The sequence below is a fragment of the Phyllobates terribilis genome, unplaced genomic scaffold, assembly GCF_046119375.1.
Source record: "Phyllobates terribilis strain yellow unplaced genomic scaffold, ASM4611937v1 Scaffold_8__6_contigs__length_399053987, whole genome shotgun sequence".
Taxonomy (NCBI): domain Eukaryota; kingdom Metazoa; phylum Chordata; class Amphibia; order Anura; family Dendrobatidae; genus Phyllobates; species Phyllobates terribilis.
In genome coordinates this window covers 135,362,975-135,390,774 of record NW_027362768.1, presented here as the reverse complement: position 1 = coordinate 135,390,774, position 27,800 = coordinate 135,362,975, and the positions used below count along the sequence as shown (strand labels likewise).

General features: G+C 45.0%; 1 protein-coding gene across 5 annotated transcripts in view; it reads right to left on the bottom strand.

The window, feature by feature from the left end:
* Positions 1-3,557: 3,557 nt before the first annotated feature.
* Positions 3,558-27,800, bottom strand: part of LOC141156872 (histo-blood group ABO system transferase 2-like) — a 34,834-nt gene continuing 10,591 nt past the window's right edge. For all 5 annotated transcript variants that reach the window (XM_073643353.1, XM_073643352.1, XM_073643355.1 and 2 more), the window contains 3 exons: positions 11,023-11,154; positions 7,807-7,935; positions 3,558-5,897 (listed from right to left, as the gene is read on the bottom strand). In XM_073643353.1, the coding sequence (XP_073499454.1) occupies positions 5,213-5,897; positions 7,807-7,935; positions 11,023-11,154 (946 nt within the window). In that variant the 3' untranslated portion in view covers positions 3,558-5,212. The remainder of the gene's footprint in view (positions 5,898-7,806; positions 7,936-11,022; positions 11,155-27,800) is intronic.

Sequence of the window (27,800 nt, the reverse complement as noted above, 5' to 3'; positions counted from 1 at the left end):
TGACAAAATGGCGCTGCTTTTTTTTTTATTTTTTACCAAACTTTGGAATTTTTTTTCACCGCTGAAATAAAAAAGAACCTATACATGTTTGGTGTCTACGAACTCATAATGACCTGAAAAATAATAATGGCAAGTCAGTTTTAGCATTCAGTGAACGTGGTAAAAAAAATAAAAAAAAAACAACTGTGGTATTACACTTTTTTTGCAATTTCACCGCACTTGGAATTTTTTCCTCGTTTTCCTGTACACGATATTTTAAAACTAGTAATGGCGATGAAAAGTACATCTCGTCCTGCAAAAAATAAGCCCTCACATGGCCATATTGACCAAAAAATAAAAACGCTATGGCTCTGGGAACAAGGGGAGCAAAAAACGAAAATGCAAAAACGGAAAATCCCAGGGTTGCGAAGGGGTTAAGCATGTAATAATACATTTTATTTCCTCTGCCCAAGTGCATTACCTTACATTTATCCCCATTAAAGCTCATTTTCCATTTATCAGCCGAAGCTTCTAGTTTACATAGATCCTCCTGTAATATAAACTTGTCCTCCTCTGTATTGATTACCCTGCAGAGTTTAGTGTCATCTGCAAACATTGAAATACTACTCTGTATGCCCCCCTACAAGGTCATTAATAAATATGTTAAAAAGAAGCGGGCCCAATACTGACCCCTGTGGTACCCCACTGTTAACTGAGACCCAGTCTGAGTGTGTTCCATTAATAACTACCCTTTGTTTCCTATCACTGAGCCAGTTCTTAACCCACTTACATGTATTTTCCCCTATCCCCATTGTTCTCATTTTATGTATCAACCTCTTGTGTGGAACCGTATCAAAATCACTATTGTTTGTTGCTAGAATTTTTTCTTTACCTACGTAATATGAATTTTACAATTTTTCTACCTACAATACTGCTTGTAAACGTTGATATATTGCACTTTAAAGCTAAGTTCCCTTGAAGAGTATTTTGTTGCACAAAAAATGCAGTGTCTTACAGTTCCAGAAAAGTGTATGGGATGTCTCTAAATCTCATGCCCACTACGCTTTTGCTTACGCTGCAGAAATTAACCTGAAGAGAAAATTTGGTGTATTTTTGATGTTGTGGATTGCACCATTTAGCTTAATTAGCGTACTTGCATTTTCTCATTCAATTTTCTTTTGCTTTTTTTTCTACTACTATTTTTGTCTCCTTTGCTGCCATGTTTAAAAACATTTTTATTGTGCAAAAGCAGCAAAACTAAGAAAAAAAGCCCTACATAAATGTGGTGTCACTGTAAGGCTATGTTCACAAGCAGCGTTCTGGCTGCATTTTTTTTCTGTAGCCAAAACCTGCTTTCTTGGCAGTGAAAATTCTGTGTTCAAAATAGATTTTTTGCAGCGTTTTTGGGTGCGAATTACATGGGTTTTGTCTGTAGTATATGTTTAATAAAAGTTAAAGTTAGCAAAAGATGTCGTAGCAGCATTTTACACTTTCTCATTACTTCCTATGGGTGAAAAAAAACGCTGCAAAAATGCTGCAAAATTTCTGAAAAAATGTACATGCTGCAGTTGTCAAATTCAGTCAGAAAAAAACAAGGGTGTGCATGAGGTCTCTGAAATCTCATCTTATAGGTTTTGCTGGTACTCTAAAAAAGCGCTTTTAATTTTCATAAACAGAAAAAAATGCTGCATGTGAACATAACCTAAGGCTATGTGCCCACGATGCAGAAATGCTGCATATTTTTTACGCTTCTCCCTGGCAGGAAAAATGCATGTGGTTTTTACATGCGTTTTTCCCACCAGGTAGAAGCGTTTGTCAAGCGTCTTTGCATGCATTTCTGCATACGGGTTATCAAGCGCTTTTCCAAGCAATTTTAGCATCACTTGGAAAAGTGCTTGACAACTTGTTCACACTATATAAATCCATGCAACCGGCACAGCTTTATAGTAGCGTGACCAAGTTAGTTAAAAAAAAAAGAATAAGAATGGTAAAAAATATATTATACTCACCTTCCGGTGTCCTCCCGGTGTTATCTCCACTGCTCCGGTCTCTTGCATTTCTCGCGCAGTTGTGAAGGACCTGCGGTGACATCATTCAGTCATGTGTCAGGTCACATGACTCAATGACATCATGGCAGGTCCTTCACAACAGCGCGAGCAATGCAAGAGACCGGACGGAGCGGACAAAACACCGGGAGGACATCGGAAGGTGAGTATAATCTTTATTTTTTATTTTAAATTCTTTTTTTTACAGTTTCTATGGTACCCGGGTCTGGATGAGAGTCTCCTCTCCTCCAGGCCTGGTTACCATCCGCACATCGAACCGTGTGATATCCGCTTGTGCAGATGTAGTGATGCGGATCATGTCACGCGGTCCGATGCAAGTCAATGGCGGCGATTACGCTGCGTGTCCGCAAAATTAATGGACATGCTGCGGATTTTTGAGCGCAGCATGGGCATTGACATTGTGGCTTGTTATTGGGGACCATGGGGAGCGGATTACCAAGCGTTTCCCAAGTGTTTACGCTGCGTAAATTCTACAGCATAAACGCTTGGAAAATGCTTTGTGGGCACGCAGCCTAAGGGTGTATGCACATGCTATGTATTTGCTGTGCTTTTATCGTGATTTTTCTGAGCAGTTGCCACAAAAACTGAAGGATTTCCTAGTGCAGCAAAGTGAATGAGGTTCCTAAAGTCTCATGCACGCGTTGCTTATTTTTTCCTTGCAGATTTGAAGCAGTTTCATATCTGCAGCATGTCAATTCATTCAGTGTTTCAGAAGAATTTTTCATCCATTCTAATGGATGGGACAAAAACGCATCAATAACGCATAGAAAAAACACGTAAAAAATGCATTAAAAACTTGCATATTTTATACTGCGTTTTTTTTTGCCAACACTTCAGCATTTGCTGCAGAAATGTCTGCAGCAAATACTTATTGTGTGCACATACCCTTATTGTACTGACCAGAAGAATAAATCTGTTTTATTACTTTTACCACATGTTGAACGGTATAAAAAAAAAAACAATTACTGAATTGCTGCTTTTTTGTTTATTCTGCCTCCCGAAAAATCAGAATAGAAAGTGAACAAAAAAATGTTATCCTTCAAAAACAAGCTCTCTCATGACTATGGAGGCACAAAAATGTCAAAAATTATAGCTCTTGAAATATGGTGAAGCAAAAACTTTATTTTGTAAAAAAAAAAAAAAAAGCTTTAGTGTGAGCTGGTAGCTAAAAAAGCTATATAAATCTGTTATCGCTGTAACTGTACTGACCCGAAGAATAAAAGACATGTTATAGCTTTTCCTGCTAATGGCGTAAAAAAAGAATAAGAGCAATTATTGAACTGCTATTTATCTGTTAATTTTGGCTCGCAAAGATTGCAATAACCGTTGCTCCACAAATAACTGGTCACAATACTAATGCCCATTTTCATATGTTTTTGTTCACACTGTAAACATTTTCTTTCTTAAGCATTTGCACTTGAGTTTCCCTGTAAATAAATTAATCTGATTTTCCAGAACATGACTTCTGTATCTGAATATAAAAAATACTTGTTTATTTCATTCACAATAAAATCCGACAAAATACTTTTATTCTTAAATAATCACTGTCATTTCAACAAACTTTGCATAAATCAATAGTGCAAGCAAATGTAGAAAACTTTGTAATATGCTTTAAGAAATATTATTTTTTCTCTACTTATGAGCAACATTTTCCCTTCCCCACACCTTCTGAGCTCGTCAACCACTCTGATAAACTACTAAAATCCATCATAGTACAAAAAAGATAGTCTGCCAGTTCACTGAGAGATCAGGTTACAGCTGCTTATTGAAGTCAATATAGAACAGATATGGAGAGCAAGGAGAAGAAGAGAGGATGAGCATTAGGGCAGGTGCAGACAGTGTATATTCTCTCATCCGACAGAATCGAATCAATTACACAAATCACACTCTGATCAGAGTGTGATCATCGTGTGCTTTAATTCTCTTGGATGGGAAGAAGATGCAGAAAATAAAATTTCTCCATCTCCTCCATTCTGTGAGTCTTCAGAAATCAGACTGCACTCAGATCTCATCCGAGAGCAGCCCGATGTTTTCCACGGACTCATTGACTTGCATGGCCATCTGCGATTCGAATATTGGATCACACTTTGGCATGTAGTAATTTTTTTCCTCGAAGTGACCCAGTGGAAAAATTGTGAACTGTGCATGGCCCTATAGAATAACATAGGTCTGAGTGTGATCCGATGTTTTGTCGAATTGCACTTGGACCGAAAAAACAGTCATGTACACGATCCCTTAGAGAGATACAGACACAATGCTGCTTTCTTGGAAGTGATGTATCTCATCCTAGTGCTGGACTCACAGCTACACTGCTTAGTACGGCTGTATAATGCCCTTGGCATTCTACATAGAGAGAGAAAAGCAGGAATCTACATAGAGAAAGAAAAGCAGGAATCCTTCAGATCTGTGTGCTGTGTATAGGACACATAATTGCAGCTTGTCTCTATCTTCTGTCTCAGAGACAACTGAAAATTCGAAAGAACCTGCATAGGGGAAAACTGGAGAAAGATGCAGAATACAAGTGATATAACAGTCATAATTACAAAGGTGAACACTTATTCTGAAAAATCACATGTAGTGACAGATATGCTTTTAAGAGTTTTTTCTCCAACCCACATAAAAGCAGTTCATTCGTTGCAGAGAGGTATATGTAATATTATAGTCCATGTTCATTAAAATGGACTTATTTAAACACAGTAAAAAAGTAAATTGTTAACAATTGTAAAAAAAAGTCCAGAGGTTATAACAACCAAATCACAACTCAATGACTATGACACTGTATATGTTAAAAGAACACAAAGAATGCTTACAGCAATCCCTGAACCGAAAAACCACAAAAAATGTGGATTCCTATGTCACGCGCCTTCCTCTCAGCTGTTATTCTAGAAGTTAAAGAACACTGAAACATTTCTCACATTCTCCCAATCACTTTAACAAAGAGATATATGCAGAATGTAAAAAGCAGGAACATTGTTTGCTGTTTGCACTGGTCGTCTCCACTTCCAGTATGACCAACACGTAAAAGATAAAATGTAAAGTTCAATGTCCTTGTCAGGAACGTACCATAAACTTCCAGTACGTAAATATAAGGCTAGAACAGCTTCTAGTTCCTTACCGGAGAAACCCATTACATATTTCATTTCATCTTTACATACAGTAACAGCATTTTAGTTCCTCACTTGTTGGTGGTTTTTGTGCACTGCTAAGAATCGCTTCTTCTTGATGAACTCACCATTAGGTAGGTTGGTGTCCCAGAGGTATTCAGGTGAAAGTATCTTAGTAGGTTTATTGTAGACCAGATACCTGTTGAGATGAGATTCCTCCTGCCACACGGCTTCAATACCCTTTTTCTTGTCCTCCATAATACCTTTCTGGCATTCCATACAAAGTTTGTAAATTTCTTCCACTTTTCCACCATACAGAGCGGCCATGTAATAGAAGTCTCCTTCCCCTTCTGGTATACAAGCTGCAGAAATTGGTCTACGCTCATATGTAAAGGACTTTGGTTCAGAAAGAAAATATCCTGGGTGGAGCGTAGCTACCAGGTCTCCAAGTATTTCGACGCCTACGTGATCATTGAATACCATATCTACATCAGCGCATATCAGGTAGTCTATTTCATTGGGCATATACTCCTTGGTGAAAATCGTGAGGGTTTCCATTCTTCTCATGGACACATCCTGCCAGCGTTGGTCAGCATCCACATTGTGCAGTTGTAAGATGCGACCATCGGCCATTTTGGGTTTAACTACATCATTAACTTTGTCAGTGAATACATAGTATGTAACATTGTGACCAACCATGAAATAACGCTCCGCAGACTTCAAGAATGGTGGAAGGAATTGGATATACCTGTAAAAAAATTAATTTAATTTATTAAAAGGGGTTGTCCACTACTCAGACAGCCCTGTCTCAATCAACATGTTTGCACACAACAACATCTACACTTTCCTCTGTTGCCCGCGCCAGTGGTGTCAGCACTCACTCTCTGAGGACTCATGTGAGATTGTCATGTCACGTGAGCCCTGCAACCAATAAGCGCTGGCTTTGCTCTCCCCACCTTCTGATGAATCAGACATCATAGAAACTGAGCGGCCAGCCGCAGCTCTCATCACTTCCTCTTAATGTCTGATTTGTCTGAAAGTTGGGAGAGTGAAGCCAGTGCTGATTGGGTGCAGGGCTCACTTGACATAATTTCCCGCTAGCCCTGGGAGGGCAAGGGCCGACACAGCTGGAACAGAGCCGGCTCTGGAGGAGAGTATAATTTTTGCCATTTTACTGGTGCAAACATGCTGATTGGGACAGGGTTGTCCGAGTAGTGGACATCCCCTTTAAATACAATAATAGGTTTTGACCTGAAGTTACTTAACAATGGAAAAGTATCTGTCCTCCAGCCAGCCATTTATATTAACATTGTAATCATTTGTTTCACTCTGGATTTCAACAAAATTTTATTTTGCAGCAAAGCGATTATATAATTATATTAATGTGGCAGGTTATTATAATCTTATTTTTATCAGTTTCTGGGTTTAATTTGAAAGAAAACTCTCTTCTGGAAGTGAATTTAAAAAAAATTCCACAGCCATGTAAAATAAATACGAGTATGAAACTCAAATAATAAAGGAGGATATATCTGCTTCTAAAACTTTAATCTACAAGATGAGGACATAGCTGCGTGTAAAGAGTTAATCTGCTAAAGGAGAACATGCCGTTTTAAAAAAAATAGAACACCAAAATCACAGGTTAAAAAAAGAAATTGTAAAAAATAGAAAAAAAAAATCCCTGCAAAAATAACACATATTTGGCATCACCATGTGTAAAATTACCCATACCCTATTATTTATCCTTTATGGTGAATTTAGTGGAAAAAAAATCTATTCCATCATTGCTGGGGGTTTTTTCAGCTTGCCTCACAAAAATTATGTTAAAAAAGATCAAAAAGTCAAATATCACAGAGTGGTACCAATAAAAACTACAGTTTGTTATGCAAAAAAAAGTCATAAAACTGTAAATCAAAAACTGTAAAAGTCATGGCTCTACTTTCAATTGAGTAGCTTGTGTAAAAAAAAAAAAGTAAATTGGCATCACAGTAATCATGTGAACCCTCACCTAACTGGGAACGTTGCATTATATTGATTGTGAACACAGTAAAAATGTGTTTTAGCAAACAATTTCAAATATATTGTTTTTTTGCTCATGCATCCTGCCAAAAATGAAACAAAAAGTGATGCAAAGATTCGATATAAGAACTAAAACTGACTTTGGAGGAAATGGAGCTTAAACTCAAGCCCTAAATTCATTTTTTTATATTTCCTTTTACATTCTTTTAAGCACTTGGTGTTTTCCTGTTATGACGTGTGCAATGATCACACTAACAGCTTATCTAGAAAGGATACTATCAAAATAACCTCGACCAACGCCACTCTTCTTCTAAAGTTAGTTATTCCATTTATACGGCATTATTCGTTCCTAAGAACGCATGTCTCACTATAATCCGGCAGATCTCTTGTACTGCACAAAAAAAAATCATTTTCAGCGGCGTAATGTCCTGTGTAAACAGGACTCGAGCTGCTAAGAACAGCAGCCTATGTGCACTGAATAATCTATTACTGATCGTTCAGTGCACATCTGAAGTGCAGTCGGCCTGTGTAAGTAAACTACTAAATGATCATCGACCAGCAAGCAAGTTACCGATCAACGGTCATTCAACACTGCACATCACGCAGCGTGAAGCAACCATTGGTTTCCAATGTATACTTACTTTTTGACAGCAAATACAAACAATCCAATTCTTGTACCATTGTGTTGTTTATCTAAAATGTTGATGTTATATATTCCATCCCAGATAATTGGGGCGAGCCAGGGAGTGAGAACATTGAGACCCATTTTCCTATTGAAAAAAAAATAGAATGGTATGAAAATAACAACACATACCACACTCTCCCCATATATGTGTATATCTACAATGGTTTATCTCACATAGAGAGGCTTTAACGTTGGAGAATGGACCCCTTACCAATAGACGTTAAAGAGGTTGCCCCATTTCAAAATTTTTTTGCTTGTAACGCTAATGCTGGCGCCTCTGCATGGTTCCCTCTCCATGCAGGGACGTTAGCATACTCACCACCCTGGCCGTACAGCATGGTCCCCGGCATCCTCCCTGCTGCCTGTCTTTGTGCGCACCACACTACCTGGCAGCGTGCTTGATGCGCGCCGTCGCTACTCTGCTCTTAAAGGGGCAGTGCACACACATAGTAAAATGCCCCCAGCCAATGTCTTGGAGGCATTTGGTTTAAATGGAACCCTCCACAGTAGTGTGGCGCCCTGCTGCGCATTGGTGCCACAGATCCCAGAGGGGTGCATGGACGGATTCCTCCACAAGAGGCCCTCATAGCATTCACACACCTCCACCTTCCACCTGAGACCAGCAGAGGGAGCCCATTAGGGATATAAAAAGGGAAGGTGGAGCTAGGCAGTTAGTCAGTCTGGAGTCTACAGTCTGCTGCAGCCAGAGAAGTTGCCAGGTCAGTACAGACTCAGTGAGCTCAGTTAGTGAGCCTAGGGCGTGCCGACACCGTAAGAGTGGTGAAGAGTAGCGAGGCCTACTGCCAGTGTGAAGCCTAGTGAGGGCCCCGAGCGTGGCCAAAGGCAAGTGGAGTAAGCGAGCTACATAGGGGGCAGAGGAGCTTAACCAGCTCACCCCACAAGCATTTACCGGACACCGGGTCCGCGTCTGCAGGGATCCCTAAGGCCCAGCAGAAACAACCGAAACCCCTGGCGAACTATATGTCCCAGGAACACCAAAAGCTGACCATTATACCAGGGTCAGGAGTCAATGGAGGCCCAAGAGACCGGGGAGTGTGATCTCTAACAGAAGGCCCTACCACCAGGTCAGCCGGTGCAAGACAGAGACCAAGTTAGGCCTAGCTCCAGGCAGGTCATAAACTTATCAGGAAAAGGCAAGAAACAGGAGGCCCCACACCCACTCATTGGGGAGAGTCCTGATATGCACCCTTCACCCTACAGTGCCCTGGATCGTGCCTGAAACACCACCAGTAAAGGTGCTGAAGTGAACTCCGGTGTGCGTGCCTATTCTTCTACCCTTCCTCTGACCCGGCTGGGTCCCCTCTGTCCTGTATCCCTTCTCTCTACGTTGCCCTGAGGCCCCGCTCCACCTGTGGGGAGCTGCACCAATTAAGCTGCCTGCACACCGGCCTCAGAGGACTGTAGCAGCGCTGGTGACTCTCACCAGACACCACGGGTGGCGTCACGAACTTTCCCTATCCCATATAACTTTCCCCATTCCTTGCTTTTTAAGAGTGACCCCAGGGTACGGGCCCGGGAGCCGACCACCGCGACATCCCCCAAGCTCAGGCAACAACAAGGCCGGGGCGCCGAGTCGTCCCCATCCCCTGGGCGCGTCAGTAGCGAGATGCCAAAGCAACATTGAGTCACTAGTGAGTGAAGGGTGCTAGTACTGAATTGTTAGGTCCCCTGGTCCGTGTGTGGCCAGTTCCTGAACCTCGTCCCCTGGTCCGTGTGTGGCCAATGCCATAACCTGCTTCCCTGGTCCTTGTGTGGCCAGTGTCTCAACATGTACTCCGTATATCCGGACTGCTAAAACCAGTCTCCAAATACAGTGCTGTCTGTGACTCTGTGTCAGTATCCGTCCTGCCCGAAGAGTAGTCTGAACGGAGCTCGAGTCAGTGCCTGCATGCTTGACCCTTGGGGTCAGCAGCAGCAGTACTGGGGACTGCTAGGAGCGGTACCTGGCAGCTACCTGCCGCTCAAGCCTGACTCCACCATCAGGAGCTACCGTGAACACCAGGTAGCCGCTTCTAGGTAAGCACAGCCCCTTGGCACAGTGGGTCCATGAACCACGTGTGCCATCTGAGCGTGTGACATAGCTCATAGGCTAGGTGATGTCTGAAATGACAAACTGGGCTTTATTTACCATCCTCAGAAGCAGCACTGTCTCTCCACTGCTACTCTGGTTTTTGTTGATTGCCTGCAGAGGTGACATTGCGTCGGCAGCACTGCAGCCAACCAGTAAGACCACAACTGCAGATGATCAACAAAGACTGGGGAGGGTAAGTAAAGCTCAGTTTGTAATTAAATGTGTCAATGAACCTATGAGCTAAAAAAGTTGAAATAGGACAATTCCTTTAAGTGCTCGCCCACACCAGCATATAGATCGGACGAGTGCTATCCAATTTTTTATAACCAATGTTATTTAATAGGGCAATGCTAATTACCAATTTTTTCACTGAGCGAATCTGTCTGTAAAATAAATTGTAGCATACTATGATTTCACTCTGAAATCGGAAGCCACTCACTTATTCAAGTCTATGGGTGCGTGAAAAGCATCTGATTGCACTCGGATGACATCCAATTTCCACAGACTCATAGAATCGAAAAGATGGAAAAAAAATTAGTTAACCATCTTCTCCCAATAGTGTGCTATGCTTCTATCATCCGAGAGAATCAGATCACACTGTTGACACTTGGATCAATCTCTGAAACTTCCTGCTGGGTTAAGCAGGTGATCTATTTCATGGAGAATTTATGATATTCCTGGTCAAGGTAAAATGAATGGTGTCATTAAAAACTGCAACTTGTCCCTCAAAAAAAAACAAGCCCTCATACGGCTATGTTGACAGAAAAATAAAAAAAAGTAATGGCTCTTGGAAGAAGGAGAGTAAAAAAGCACAAAAATGTAAAATCTCCTAGTCGGGAAGGTGTTCAAATACCAACAATAGTGCCCAATAAAAGATACGATCTCCCAATTGAAATGACAGCCACGCAGCCCCCATAATAAGTGTCCGACATCTGTCCACCTGTCTTCTGCCTCCATAAACAGTGTCTGAAGATTGTCCTAGACTGTGTAGTAACAGTAGCACAGAGTTGGCATTTTACTTTTTGGCAATATACTAATTAATTTACAACACATAGTTTACTTTATCAAAGTTTGACTTGCCTCATATTTCCACTTTTTAGAAGTAGTTTCCTCTCACAGTGCTCCAGCTCTATAGACTTCTCCACTACTTTCTGTGACCAATCCATAGGCGCTTCTTGTTTGGATGGAAACACTAACTCCACGTTCTGTATGCTGTGAATGAGAGAAGGAAAAATTTGATTGAAAAACTAATATTACAGAAAGAAAGTGATTGTAACTGTAAATATGCAGGGACGTAGCTATAGGTGAAGAAGTCGGCATTGTTCTGTCCTTCTGTTATTGCTCCTAAGAAAGTATAAATATATTTACAATAGAGATGAGCAAATTTATTTTAGTGGAATTGAATTCTACCTGAATTTTACAAAAATCTGCATTCTCTGAAATGTGGATTTTTTGCAATTTGCTTATGCGCATTTGACAAACTGCACAAGTACACGGGAGGTCATAGCACACAACTAGGCTGACCAGGTGAGGAAATACTATAAGCCCCAGGTCTGAAAAGGCACACGGACTCCGGGCGTTGATGCAGCAAGCTGAAAGACGTGGGCAGTGAGTGTGGCGCCCTGCTGCGCATTGGTGCCACAGAACGCAGAAGGGTGCATGGATGGACTTCTCCACAAGAGGCCCTCACACATTCACACACCTCCACCTTACCACCTCAGACCACCAGAGGGAGCCCTGATAGGGATATATATAGGGAGGGTGGAGCCAGGCAGCTCAGTTGGAGTTAGAAGTTAGTTGTTGTTCAGCCAGAGTCAGAGTCAGACAGAGAGCGTGCTGATGCTCAGAGAGCAGCGAAGAGGCAGCAAGCTGGCTGCTGTGCTTAGGCGAGCCAAGGCCTACAGCACGTGTGAAGGCCTAGTGAGGGCCTTGAGTGGGCCGAAGGCGAGAGGAGAAGGAAGAAGTAGCGAGGGGGCAGAGGAGCATACCAGGCTCACCCCGACATATATACCGGACACCGGGTCCGCGCCTACAGGGACCCTTTATACCCAGTAGGAACCACCGGAACCCCTGGAGAACTACAGGTCCCAGGTTCACCAAACGCTGATTGCAGTACCAGGGCTAGGAGTCACGGAGGTCCCAGCATCCAGGGAGAGTGATTTCCAAAGAGAAGGCCCACCAGGTCAGCAGGTGCAAAGAGAGACAGTAACCAAGCTAGACCTAGCTCCAGGCAGGTCAGAAGCTTAGAGAATAAAGCAACGGATCAGGAGGCCCTATACCCGCTCACTGGGGAGAGTCCAAAAGTGTGCCCTTCACCTGGAGTACCCTGGACCGTGCCTGCAACATCACCAGTAAAGGTACTGAAGCTTAACCCCGTGTGAGTGTCTGTCTTTCCCCCGGGACCGTCCTGCCATCTCTCCCCTGCACCACCATCCATTACACCCCGCGCTGCCCTGGAGCTAGCTCTACCGGTGGAGAGCCACACCATCCCTGCTGCAGTAACACCAGCTCCAGAGGACTGCTCCGCAGCGGCGGCACCCCTTAGCCGCATTCCACAGGTGGCGTCACGAACTTTCCAAATCTCCTATAAACTATCCCCCCTTTGTCTGACCACCCTGGGTCACGGACCGGGCCAGCCACCATGATATCCCCCGGCAACCAGAGGCCCGGCTGCCGAGTACCCCACGGCCCAGGGGGCGCGTCATGAGCACTTGGCACACATAGCAATCTCAGGAATAGCAGGACGAATGAAGTGGAACCCAGCAGGAATTAAGGCAAGCGCAAACATTGCAAGCACAGGTAATGGAGCAAACAAACATGGAACACTAAAGTCTCAATCCCAAGACACAGGTGTGTGTCTAAATGGGCCTTAAATTGGTCTAGGAAGATTATATCATTGATTCACTCCAGGCTACCAGCGAAATCCAACATGAAGAGCAACAGAAGGCAGAGGACCCAAGGGAAGGAAATGAAGCCTGGGATACCCGGGACAGGAAAGTAACTTGCACATCGAGAAGTCATGACGCTGTGATCTCCCACACGTGTGCGCAGAGTCTTTCCATGAAGTCCCGTCTGAGCGTGAGAGGTCCGGGGATTTCATTGCGGGTGGTGGGAGATCAGAACATGCAGAGAGTAACAAAGCGGTGGACAGATGAGCAATAAGGTGAGTAAGAGGATTGGGCGTTTTTTTTATATCACCTTTATTATGCTCTATGGCCTCGAGAGACTCCAAAGCATAATAAGAGACATTAAATTCACAGACAATATCTTCCCGTGATAAATAAATACATTTCCCAGAAAAAAAATTGCAATTAGGCGAATTCTACCTGATCTGCTCATCTGTAATTGAAAACTATCATTTTGTTGGGTTTTCTGATCTCTTTGTTGTGAAATTGTCCAAAATTGCTCTAGAAAATAGAAATAACTGAGAATTCTTAGCGCATAAATTGGCCAATTCATCTGTACCCAGCAAGAACGGTAAGGTGACTCTCGTTGCTGGGAACCTGCCTAGTGTGAATCCTCTCTTAGACTGAAGTCTACATGTATATGGGAAGGAAGGATCCCGCTATAATTAAAACCCCCTGAAGATGTTTTCTGGAGCAGTAATGTAATTAAAATTTCATATATTTAATGTTTGCATGCTATAGCGCTACCGAGTGCTACTTTATTTGTTGAATACATAATATGTGTTACAGGAATAAAGACTCCACAAACTCTGTGTACTTATAGCCTTAGTTTACTAAAGCAAGTTACCAAGACAGTGCATTGGTTACTAATCCCCATTTTTATATTTGTGTTCTATGAGTAGCAATGCATCTGAACTTTCCAATCAGCATCTATACAAAGCTATACACAAGCTAATCATTTCCAACTAGAGACAGCACTGATATAATTAATTAATAGCTACAAAACAAAGAAATTTCAATCCAATTTCCCATCATGAACAAAAAAATTATTCCCACTCACTTTAACTATCAATATATAAATCTTAATAATTAAAGAACAGCTCCAGCGTTTTGTTTATGTATTTCAGAGCTGGGGCGGTGCCATTAATCTACTGTAAATTCCCTTATCCTAGTATTATTCTTACCAGCCACTGTCTTCAGGTCTTCCTAGTGCCACTCTGGTCCTACACCGCCATCTTGTGACTTGTGACTGCAACTTCTGACTGACTGGAAGTTGGAGGTAACAGTCGCAAGCTCTGAATGTAAGTCTATGAGAGGCTTGTTCTGGCCTTGTTCTGGCTTTCATAGACTTACATTGAGTTGTGACTTCCGGCTCACCCAGCAAACCCTGGAGTGATCCCGAAAGTCACAACCTGCAGAAGACGATCGGAGCAGCACCGATTAAAGATTAAAACAGCGGCTGCTAAGTACAAGACTAAGGACAGGCCACTGAGATTAGTTGCACCACTCTAGAGAAGCAATGACAAAAAACAAAATGCTGGAGTGGTGCTTTAAGTGCATTTATCAGAAAATAAATTGTAGATGATGTGGTCTCTAAATGCAGTCTGAAATGGAAGCTAAATGTCTGACTGTACAAAAGGGCAGGCCTCCATTGCATTGCATCTCCAGATCTTTGTTCACTGTAGGCTAGAGCTTCCAGCCACGAGCAGGCCCTGGAATTCTGTACTGCACATGCACCAAGGCCTACTCGCGGCCGGAAGTACCGATCTAGAGTGAACATTGGAGAGACCTAAGCGCATAATAAGTGACATTAACTTTACAGAGAATAACTTCTCCGAAAATCTAATTTCCTGTGAAAATTCACAAAAACAAGCAAATTTGAATTTCGCCTGATCGTGGCCCACAGCTTAGACTGCGGACTTCCATCTTCTCGGGTCTTCTGTAGCACTTCCTGACATGTTGCCTGTCAGCAATAGAACATCAGGATTGGCAAAGTCGCCACTGGCGCCCTGTGCTCTTCACAGATGAAAGCAGGTTCACACTGAGCACATGTGACAGACGTGACAGAGTCTGGAGACGCCGTGGAGAGCGATCTGCTGCCTGCAAAATCCTTCAGCATGACCGGTTTGGCAGTGGGTCAGTAATGGTGTGGGTGGCATTTCTTTGGAGGGCCGCACAGCCTTTCATGTGCTTGCCAGAGGTAGCCTGACTGCCATTAGGTACCGAGATGAGATCCTCAGACCCCTTGTGAAACCATATGCTGGTGTGGTTGTGTCATGGTTGTGTCGCCACGAAGATCGTCACGATTGCACAGCCTGACTTCTCGCAGCTGAGTTTTTGGTGCTTTGTGCTTTTCGGCAGTGAGGGAGTTAACTCTCTCTCTCTCTGTGCTAGACAAGGTCCAGCCTCGCCCAGCTGCAATCAATTCTGCTGTAGTGAGATTCCTTCATATGTCTGCTGCTCTGTTAGGGAAGTGTCGGTGAAAGCATTTCATGCAGACTAACAGAGCGGATCGTGGTATTTGGAGTTTCAGAGATAAGTGTATTTGGAGTGTTTTTTCCCTTCCTCGCTTAATCATTTATCTCCTTTCCCGTTGGTGTTCCCTCTGTTGTAGTTGTGTAGTTTTTGTATGCAAGGTGGTTTTGGTTTTACCCTTGTACTGTCTCGTTCGTCTAAGTACTGAGTGTTGGCATATTATTACCTGTCCCCTTTTGTTGTGATCGGGGTCCTTCTCAGGACTAGATTACTTAGGTGCAGGGATCCTCAGGAGGTAGGGGATACGCTGGCGGCCTGGACCTCTGTACCTTTAACAGTACCTGCAGGTAGAGGGATTAGTCAGGGCCCCAGCTCAGGGTCAGCTTAGGCCCCCTACCTCCAGTACACAGAGACAGCGTGACATTTTCACCGACCCCCTTAGATTTTCTCCAGCTACCATGGATCCAGTAGCCGGTCTAGCTCGGCAGTTGCAGAGTTTGTCCATGGAGCTGGCGGACGTTAGGTCCAAGGTTTTGTGTCCCCAGGAGCAAGCTGGACCAGAACCTAAGGTAGCTCTCCCTGACAGGTTCACTGGGGGGCGGGACAAGTTTTTTGTTTTCCGAGAGGCATGCAAGTTGTACTTTCGGCTGCGGCCTCGGTCATCGGGGAGTGAAGAACAAAGGGTGGGAATTGTCATCTCGCTCCTACAAGGGGACCCACAATCTTGGGCGTTCTCTCTTCCCCCGGGCTCCCCGGCTCTCCAGTCAGTGGATAGGTTTTTTGCTGCTCTGGGTCTTGTATATGATGACCCGGATCGGATCTCCCTTACTGAATCTAAGTTACGTAGGATCCAGCAGGGAGATCGTCCGGCGGAGGAATTCTGTTCGGAGTTCCGTAGGTGGGCCACTGACACCCAGTGGAATGACCTGGCTCTTAGGAGCCAGTTTTGTCAAGGTTTGTCCGACAAATTAAAGGATGTGTTGGCACAGTATGACTCTCCCGCGTCACTGGAAGCCGCTATGGCCCTTGCTATTCGCATTGACAGACGGCTTCGGGAGAGGTGCGGGATAACTCCACCCCCTGTGATGACTCCACCTCCTACAAGGTCCCCTCATTTGGTGGTTCCCCTGGTCAGTCCAGAGGAGCCTATGCAATTAGGAGGGACATCATTTCGGGGGAGGGGACCGGTGGCACACCACAAGACTGGAAGGTGTTTCTTCTGCGGGAGAAAGGGACATTTTATTGGGGGGTGTCCATCCCGTCCTTTGCAGAGTAAAGAGTCGTCGGAAAACTTTTAATCCCAGGTTGTGTGGTGGACGGCAATCTGGGAGTAGGTATTTCGTCCCTGGGGTCATCTCAGTTTCTCGTACCGGCGGAGGTGGTGGTGGGTATGAGAACTGAGAAGATATCTGTTCTTTTAGATAGTGGGGCCGGGGCTAATCTGGTGGACGCTCGGTTTGCCCGGGTTCAAGGTATGCATTTGAGTGAGTTGGCTAAACCCATCCCCATATTCTCGATCAATGCCAGGCCCCTCGGTCAGGGAAGTTTTTTGCATGTTGTGCATAACGTAAAACTTCAAGTGGGGGCGATACATAATGAACTGTTGTCTTGCTACGTGTTGGAGGGTCTTCCCACTCCTATAGTGTTGGGCCTTCCTTGGTTAACTAAGCATAACCCGGTTATTAATTGGCAATCCAGAGAGATAAGCCAATGGAGTAATTTCTGTAATAAAAACTGCATGAATACGGTCATCGGTGCTGTCACTCCTAGGGTCTTGCCTCCATTTTTGGTGGACTTTGAGGATGTATTCTCGGAGAAGGGGTGTCGGGAACTACCTCCTCATCGCGAGTATGACTGTTCTGTTAAACTGCTCCCTGAGGCCAAGTTACCTAAATCTAGGTTGTATAACCTTTCTGGTCCTGAGAGGCAGGCCATGAAGGATTATATTTCTGAAAGTCTGGCTAAGGGGCATATTAGACCTTCATCTTCCCCGGTGGCCGCGGGGTTCTTCTTTGTGAAGAAGAAGGATGGAGGCCTACGCCCTTGCCTGGATTTCCGTGAACTTAATCGGATTACGGTCCGAGATCCGTACCCGCTCCCACTTATTCCCGATCTCTTTAATCAGATCGTGGGCGCCAAATGGTTCTCTAAGTTGGATCTCAGGGGGGCGTACAATCTGATTAGAATGAAGGAGGGGGATGAGTGGAAGACGGCGTTTAACACTCCGGAGGGGCATTATGAGAACCTTGTCATGCCATTCGGTCTGACTAATGCCCCGGCGGTGTTCCAACACTTTGTTAATGACATTTTTCGCCGCCTGGTTGGACAGTTTGTTGTCATATATCTGGATGATATCTTAATTTACTCGCCTGATCTGGTGTCTCATCAGGAGCACGTTAGGCAGGTGTTACAAATCTTGCGGGATAATAAACTGTATGCTAAATGGGAAAAGTGTGTGTTCGCCGTACAGGAACTCCAGTTTTTAGGTTTCCTGGTTTCAGCGTCTGGTTTTCGTATGGACCCTGGGAAAGTGCGGGCAGTTCTTGAGTGGGATCTGCCTGAGAATCTTAAGGCACCACAACGTTTCCTGGGGTTTGCTAATTATTACCGGAAGTTCATTCGTAATTTCTCGTCCATGGTTAAACCTCTCACTGACATGACAAAAAAGGGGACGGATTTTTCTAGGTGGTCTGACAAGGCTTGTCAAGCTTTCTCCTCCTTGAAAAAATGTTTTGCCTCAGCACCCATACTCATTCAACCTGATGCGTCACAGCCATTCATTGTAGAGGTAGACGCTTCCGAGGTAGGGGTGGGAGCAGTGTTGTCACAAGGTTCGTCCCCTGGTAAGTGGCATCCGTGCGCCTTTTTCTCTAAAAAATTGTCGTCCGCCGAGAGGAATTACGATGTCGGCAATAGGGAACTCTTGGCCATTAAGTTAGCTTTTGAGGAGTGGCGCCATTTTTTGGAGGGGGCAGTCCATCCGGTCACCGTCATCACCGATCACAAGAACCTGCTTTATCTGGAGTCTGCAAAACGTTTGAATCCCAGACAAGCCAGGTGGTCGTTGTTTTTTACCAGGTTTAATTTTGTCGTTACGTTTCGTCCTGGGTCAAAAAATGTGAAGGCGGATGCCTTGTCTCGTAGTTTCCCTGGGGCCGGGAATACGGATGACCCGATTCCTATCCTTCAAGAGGGGGTGGTGGTGTCGGCAGTATGCTCTGAGCTTGAGGAGGAGGTATTGGAGGCTCAGGGGGACGCCCCTGTTGGACCTCCAGGGAGACTGTTTGTTCCAGATCAGCTACGACAAAAGGTGATCGAGGCACACCATAACTCAGCTTTAGCAGGACACCCAGGGAGTAAAGCAACTGTGGATCTCCTCTCGCGTCGATTTTGGTGGCCTAACTTACATAAGGAGGTGGTAACTTTTGTTACGTCCTGTGGGGTTTGTGCGCGCTCTAAGACCCCACATACCCGTCAGTCTGGGGCCCTCTTACCTTTGAAGATCCCGGAGCGTCCTTGGACTCATCTGTCTATGGACTTTATTACGGACCTCCCGCCGTCTTCGGGTAAAACTGTCATTCTCGTTGTAGTAGACAGGTTCAGCAAGATGGCACATTTTATCGCTCTTCCTGCTCTTCCTAATGCTAAAACTCTTGCGCAGGTGTTCATTGGGGAGATTGTGAGGCTTCACGGGGTACCCTCCGATGTGGTGTCGGATCGGGGGTCTCAGTTTGTGTCCAAGTTCTGGAAGGCATTTTGTACTCGGCGGGGGATGCATTTGTCGTTCTCATCGGCTTTTCATCCCCAGACCAATGGTCAGACGGAACGTCTGAACCAGAGTTTGGAGACATATCTCCGGTGTTTTGTGTCAGAGAACCAGGAGGACTGGGCTTCTTTCTTACCTCTGGCGGAGTTTGCTCTTAATAATAGGCGGAGCGAGTCCACTGGTAAGTCCCCGTTTTTTGGGGCATATGGTTTTCACCCCCAGTTTTGTACTTTCAGTAGAGGGGGCTCTTCGGGGGTTCCTGAGGAGGAACGATTTTCGTCATCACTCGCTTCTGTATGGAGAGGGGTACTGAATAATCTGAGTACTATGGGGAACCGTTACAAACGTATGGCTGACAGGAGGAGAGTGTCTGGTCCGGACCTAAGTGTGAACGATCTGGTATGGTTGTCTACTAAGAATATAAAACTTAAGGTTCCTTCCTGGAAACTGGGTCCCAGGTTCATCGGGCCTTACAGGATCAGTTCTATAATTAATCCGGTGGCATTCCGTCTTGATCTCCCCCCTACGTTTAAAATTCACAACGTGTTCCACAGATCGTTGCTTAAGAGGTATGTGGCGCCGGTGTTACCGTCACCTTTACCTCCGCCTCCAGTGGTGGTCAATGGTAACTTGGAGTTCCAGGTATCGAAGGTCATCGATTCACGCTTTAATCGTCGGTCCCTTCAGTACCTGGTTCATTGGAAGGGGTATGGTCCTGAGGAGAGGATGTGGGTTCCTGCGTCAGATATTAACGCAGACCGGTTAATTCGGGCCTTCCACACGACTCACCCAGATAAACCTGGCCCTGAGGGTCCGGAGGCCCCTCGTAGAAGGGGGGGTACTGTCATGGTTGTGTCGCCACGAAGATCGTCACGATTGCACAGCCTGACTTCTCGCAGCTGAGTTTTTGGTGCTTTGTGCTTTTCGGCAGTGAGGGAGTTAACTCTCTCTCTCTCTGTGCTAGACAAGGTCCAGCCTCGCCCAGCTGCAATCAATTCTGCTGTAGTGAGATTCCTTCATATGTCTGCTGCTCTGTTAGGGAAGTGTCGGTGAAAGCATTTCATGCAGACTAACAGAGCGGATCGTGGTATTTGGAGTTTCAGAGATAAGTGTATTTGGAGTGTTTTTTCCCTTCCTCGCTTTATCATTTATCTCCTTTCCCGTTGGTGTTCCCTCTGTTGTAGTTGTGTAGTTTTTGTATGCAAGGTGGTTTTGGTTTTACCCTTGTACTGTCTCGTTCGTCTAAGTACTGAGTGTTGGCATATTATTACCTGTCCCCTTTTGTTGTGATCGGGGTCCTTCTCAGGACTAGATTACTTAGGTGCAGGGATCCTCAGGAGGTAGGGGATACGCTGGCGGCCTGGACCTCTGTACCTTTAACAGTACCTCCAGGTAGAGGGATTAGTCAGGGCCCCAGCTCAGGGTCAGCTTAGGCCCCCTACCTCCAGTACACAGAGACAGCGTGACAGGTTGGCCCTGGGTTCCTCCAAATGCAGGACAATGCCAGACCTCATGTGGCTGGAGTGTGTCAGCAGTTCCTGCAAGATGAAGGCATTGAAGCTATGGACTGGCCCGCCCGTTCCCCAGACCTGAATCCGATTAAGCACATCTGGGACATCATGTCTCGCTCCATCCACCAACGTCACGTTGCACCACAGACTGTCCAGGAGTTGGCGGATGCTTTAGTCCAGGTCTGGGAGGAGATCCCACAGGAGACCATCCGCAACCTCATCAGGAGCATGCCCAGGCGTTGTAGGGAGGTCATACAGGCACGTGGAGGCCACACACAATACTGAGCCTCATTTTGGCTTGTTTTAAGGACATTACATCAAAGTTGGATCAGCCTGTAGTGTGTTTTTCCACTTTAATTTTGGGGGTGACTCCAAATCCAGGCCTCCATTGGTTAATAAATTTGATTTCCATTGATGATTTTTGTGTGATTTTGTTGTCAGCACATTCAACTTTGTACAGAACAAAGTATTCAATGAGAATATTTCATTCATTCAGATCCAGGATGTATTATTTGAGTGTTCCCTTTAATTTTTTGGGCAGTGTATATAAAGCCCGGTACATTCACTGCCAACTCAATAATAAAAAAAAAAAAAACACTAGCTGCCATCACCAATTGTTTATACAGGCCGATTGGACACCCATTCCGTTACAGGTACCGTATGGCTTCAGGGGTGCGGTTTACAGAGCAAGAGGAACAGAGCTATTAAATTTTATATATTTAATCTGGAAAGATAGGCAGTGTTTATAAAAAATATATAAAGATGATACAAAATGGGAACAAACAATACGGTATATACAACTACATAGAATAAAAGGTATAACAAAAGAAAATGACTAAACCTGATGTCACTGAAATGGCTCGGAGCTTAGCTGAGGGAGGTACTCCTTAGAAAAATGGACAGAACCCACAGGAAGCTGTACCTTCCAAGACTGACAAACGATGAAACCCACATTTTGTTAGATCAAGGTTACGCACACATACCTCTCCTTGGTTAGCTCATGTGGGGGCTGGTTGTCGGATGTGTTAGGTCTTTTAGAATTTTATGAGATCCCAAACTTACAGGATATCTTCGCCTCTGGAGGTCCCAGTGAATTGATATTGTTATCATGTTTCTTATCTCGATTTTACTTGTCTATTGAGATGAAATAATGGCATAGATAGCAACATCCATCAGACCAATATTAAGTTGTGTTATGTCCGTCCCTTCGCTAAAAATATTTCTCCCATAAATATCGGATCGATGCAAATCCCAATATTCATCACTGACCACTGGCTCCAAAAGGTCTGGGAGCCGGGATTTGATTAGAGGAAGTTTATTCCTGGGAATCATACTGCCCCGCCTCTGTGTAATTGAATCTCAGTCTTGGTTAGAGATGAGCGGTGTTCGACTAGAACTGTTCGCCAATCTCAAATTCGAGCTGTTTTGGGCGGTGTTCGAGTTGTTCGACGAACCCGAACGATTTGCAAAAAATTCGGCTGTTCGAGGTTATGTTCGATAACTGTTCGTGCACCAAAAGCGTGTCCTGCATGTCTGGCGCTATTTAGAGCACCAATCATGCAGGGATTGTCTGCCACTCACTGTAATGCCACAGCCATGGTGGTTGTGGCATTACAGTGATTGCCCAAATCGATGGGAACAGTGCTCACAGTGAAACATGGAAAGCCGGCTATTCAGCAGCGGCATAAACCTGTACCCGACAATTTAGAACCGAAAGAATACAGCTTCACACATAGATTAGATAGATATAAACATGTCAGCCACATATATACGAAGTACAGTGACAGTGCTGCTTACTGTACTTGTCATTTAGCGTAAAGGATTTATCAAAAAAAATAATAGTGTTTTCATGCACCGTTTCTTTAAAAAAGCCGGCCGGCAATTCAGCAGCGGTACCCGACAATTTATAACAGACAGAATAGAGCTTCACACATAGATTAGATAGATAGAAACATGTCAGCCACATATATACGAAGTACAGTGACAGTGTTGCTTACTGTACTTGTCATTTAGCGTAAAGGATTTATCAAAAAAAATAATAGTGTTTTCATGCACCGTCTCTTTAAAAAAGCCGGCCGGCAATTCAGCATCTGTACCCGACAATTTATAACAGACAGAATAGAGCTTCACACATAGATTAGATAGATAGAAACATGTCAGTCACATATATATGAAGTACAGTGATAGTGTTGGTTACTGTACTTGTCATTTAGTATTAAAATAAAGGATTTATTATTAAAAAAATTGGCGTGGGGTTCCCCTTAATTTTAGGCTCTAGCGGAGGTTAAGCAGACGGCTGGGGCAGATGTTTGAAGCCTGGGAAGGGGGTAATACCCACGGAGCTTCCCAGGCTACTAATATCAGCCCCCAGCTGAATACATAGCCTTTACTAGCTATTAAAATGGGGACCCCCCAAAAAAAATGACGTGGGGTCCCCCCTAATTTAATAGCTAGCAAAGGCTAGGCAGACAGCTGGGGGCTGATATTAATAGCCCAGGAAGGGAGCCATGAATATTGGCCCCCTCCCAGGCTAGAAACACCAGCCGTCAGCCGCCCCAGAAATGGCGCATTCATAGGATGCGCCAATTCTGGCACTTAGCCTCGCTCTTCCACGCTGCCCTGGTGCGGTGGCAGGGGGTAATAGGGTTGGGGTTGATGTCAGCTTATAATGCCAGCTGACATCAAGCCCAGGTTAGTAATGGAGAGGCGTCTATAAGACACCCCCATTACTAACCCCATAGTCAAAGTTAAAAAAAACACAAACACCCAGAATAAAGTCCTTTAATTGAAATAAAGACACAATCCTTTATTGTTCTAAATTAAACCATACTTACCGTCACGCCCATTCCAGCTGAAGCCAACGATCTCCTGCAATAAAAGAAAAATAATAAAGCAACCTCATCCTTACCTTTCCATGGATCCCACGACAGCTTCAGCTCTGCTACATCGAGATGACAGGCTGGACCGCAGCAGAACGCTGCCATCCAGCCTCTCATCCCGCAGACACTGAGAAGCGCAGGCTTGCTTGCGCTGCTCAGCGTCTCTCTGTGACGACATCCAGATGAGCCGAGTTCATGTCCAATGAACTCGGCTCACCTCATGCACGTCACTGACAGCGTGGGAAAATTCTCACGCTGAAGCGGTGAGTGCAGGAGAATTCTCCCACGCTGTCAGTGACTTGCATAAGGTGAGCTCATGTCCAATGAACTCAGCTCACCTCCTGCACGTCACTGACAGCGTGGGAGAATTCTCCTGCACTCAGCGCTTCAGCGTGAGAATTCTCCCACGCTGAAGCGCTGAGTGCAGGAGAATTTTCCCACGCTGTCAGTGACGTGCATAAGGTGAGCTCATGTCCAATGAACTCAGCTCACCTCCTGCACGTCACTGACAGCGTGGGAGAATTCTCCTGCACTCAGCGCTTCAGTGTGAGAATTCTCCCACGCTGAAGCGCTGAGTGCAGGAGAATTTTCCCACGCTGTCAGTGACGTGCATGAGGTGAGCCGAGTTCATTGGACATTAACTCGGCTCATCTGGATGCCCTCACAGAGAGACACTGTGGAGCGCAAGCAAGCCTGCGCTTCTCAGTGTCTGCGGGATGACAGGCTGGATGGCAGCGTTCTGCTGCGGTCCAGCCTGTCATCTCGATGTAGCAGAGCTGAAGCTGTCATGGGAACCATGGAAAGGTAAGGATGATGTTGCTTTATTATTTTTCTTTTATTTCAGGAGATCGTTGGCTTCAGCTGGAATGGGCGTGATGGTAAGTATGGTTTAATTTAGAACAATAAAGAATTGTGTGTTTATTTCAATTAAAGGACTTTTTTCTGGGTGTTGTGTTTTTTTTAAATACTTTACTAGAAATTCATGGTGGTCATGTCTAATATTGGCGTGACCCCATGAATTTCGGGCTTAGGGCCAGCTGATAATGCCAAGCTGGCCCTAACCCCTTTATTACCCAGTGAGCCACCGCATCAGGGCCCTGGATGAGTTGGGTACAGCGCCAGAAGATGGCGCTTCTATGAACGCGCCATTTTCCGGGGTGGCTGCGGACTGCAATTTGCAGCGGGGGTGGCCCAGAAAGCTTGGGCCTCCCTGCGCTGCGGATTCCAGCCCCCAGCTGCCTAGTTGTACCTGGCTGGACACAAAAACAGGGCGAAGCCCCACGTCAATTTTCTTTAAATTATTTCATGAAATAATTAAGAAAAAAAGGGCTTCCCTATATTGTTGTGTCCGGCCAGGTACAAATAGGCAGCTGGTGGTTGGGGGCAGCCCGTTCCTGCCTGCTGTACCTGGCTGGACACAAATATAGTGCGAAGCCCCACGTCAATTTTTTTTAAATTATTTCATGAATTTCCTGAAATAATTTAAAAAAATTGAAGTGGGGCTTCGCACTATATTTGTGTCCAGCCAGGTACAGCAGGCAGGAACGGGCTGCCCCCATCCACCAGCTGCCTATTTGTACCTGGCCGGACACAACAATATAGGGAAGCCTTTTTTTTCTTAATTATTTCATGAATTTCATGAAATAATTAAAAAAAATTGAAGTGAGGCTTCGCACTATATTTGTGTCCAGCCAGGTACAGCAGGCAGGAACGGGCTGCCCCCATCCACCAGCTGCCTATTTGTACCTGGCCGGACACAACAATATAGGGAAGCCCTTTTTTTCTTAATTATTTCATGAATTTCATGAAATAATTAAAAAAAATTTAAGTGGGGCTTCGCACTATATTTGTGTCCAGCCAGGTACAGCAGGCAGGAACGGGCTGCCCCCAACCACCAGCTGCCTATTTGTACCTGGCCGGACACAACAATATAGGGAAGGCCTTTTTTTCTTAATTATTTCATGAATTTCATGAAATAATTAAAAAAAAAGTACGTGGGGCTTCGCCCTATTTTTGTGTCCAGCCAGGTACAACTAGGCAGCTGGGGGCTGGAATCTGCAGCGCAGGGAGGCCCAAGCTTTCTGGGCCCCCCCCCCCCCGCTACAAATTGCAGTCCGCAGCCACCCCGGAAAATGGCGCGTTCATAGAAGCGCCATCTTCTGGCGCTGTACCCAACTCATCCAGGGCCCTGGTGCGGTGGCTCACTGGGTAATAAAGGGGTTAGGGCCAGCTTGGTATTATCAGCTGGCCCCAAGCCCAAAATTCATGGGGTCACGCCAGTATTAGACATGACCGCCATGAATTTCTAGTAAAGTATTTAAAAAAAACACAACACCCAGAATAAAGTCCTTTAATTGAAATAAAGACACAATTCTTTATTGTTCTAAATTAAACCATACTTACCATCACACCCATTCCAGCTGAAGCCAACGATCTCCTGCAATAAAAGAAAAATAATAAACCAACCTCATCCTTACCTTTCCATGGTTCCCACGACAGCTTCAGCTCTGCTACATCGAGATGACTGGCTGGACCGCAGCAGAACGCTGCCATCCAGTCTGTCATCCCGCAGACACTGAGAAGCGCAGGCATGCTTGCGCTCCTCACTGTCTCGCTGTGACGGCATCCAGATGAGCCGAGGTCATGTCCAATGAACTCGGCTCACCTCATGCACGTCACTGACAGCGTGGGAAAATTCTCACGCTGAAGTGCTGAGTGCAGGAGAATTCTCCCACGCTGTCAGTGATGTGCATGAGGTGAGCTCATGTCCAATGAACTCAGCTCACCTCCTGCACGTCACTGACAGCGTGGGAAAATTCTCCTGCAATCAGCGCTTCAGCATGAGAATTTTCCCACGCTGTCAGTGACGTGCATGAGGTGAGCCGAGTTCATTGGACATGAACACGGCTCATCTGGATGTCGTCACAGAGAGACGCTGAGCAGCGCAAGCAAGCCTGCGCTTCTCAGTGTCTGCGGGATGACAGGCTGGATGGCAGCGTTCTGCTGCGGTCCAGCCTGTCATCTCGATGTAGCAGAGCTGAAGCTGTCGTGGGAACCATGGAAAGGTAAGGATGAGGTTGCTTTATTATTTTTCTTTTATTGCAGGAGATCGTTGGCTTCAGCTGGAATGGGCGTGATGGTAAGTATGGTTTAATTTAGAACAATAAAGGATTGTGTCTTTATTTCAATTAAAGGACTTTATTCTGGGTGTTTGTGTTTTTTTTAACTTTGACTATGGGGTTAGTAATGGGGGGGTGTCTTATAGACGCCTCTCCATTACTAACCTGGGCTTGATGTCAGCTGGCATTATAAGCTGACATCAACCCCAACCCTATTACCCCCTGCCACCGCACCAGGGCAGCGTGGAAGAGCGAGGCTAAGTGCCAGAATTGGCGCATCCTATGAATGCGCCATTTCTGGGGCGGCTGACGGCTGCTGTTTCTAGCCTGGGAGGGGGCCAATATTCATGGCTCCCTTCCTGGGCTATTAATATCAGCCCCCAGCTGTCTGCCTAGCCTTTGCTAGCTATTAAATTAGGGGGGACCCCACGTCATTTTTTTGGGGGGGTCCCCCATTTTAATAGCTAGTAAAGGCTATGCATTCAGCTGGGGGCTGATATTAGTAGCCTGGGAAGCTCCGTGGGTATTACCCCCTTCCCAGGCTTCAAACATCTGCCCCAGCCGTCTGCTTAACCTCCGCTAGAGCCTAAAATTAAGGGGAACCCCACGCCAATTTTTTTAATAATAAATCCTTTATTTTAATACTAAATGACAAGTACAGTAACCAACACTATCACTGTACTTCATATATATGTGACTGACATGTTTCTATCTATCTAATCTATGTGTGATGCTCTATCTTTCTGTTCTAAATTGTCGGGTACCGCTGCTGAATTGCCGGCCGGCTTTTTTAAAGAGACAGTGCATGAAAACACTATTATTTTTTTAAATAAATCCTTTACGCTAAATGACAAGTATAGTAAGCAACACTATCACTGTACTTATTATATATGTGACTGACATGTTTCTATCTATCTAATCTATGTGTGAAGCTCTATTCTTTCTGTTCTAAATTGTCGGGTACAGATGCTGAATTGCCGGCCGGCTTTTTTAAAGAGACGGTGCATGAAAACACTAATATTGTTTTTAATAAATCCTTTACACTAAATGACAAGTGCAGTAACCAACACTGTCACTGTGCTTCTTATATGTGTGACTGACATGTTTCTATCTATCTAATCTATGTGTGATGCTCTATTCCTTCTTGTTTAAATTGTCGGGTACCGGTGTATGCCGCTGCTGAATTTGCCGGCCGGCTTTTT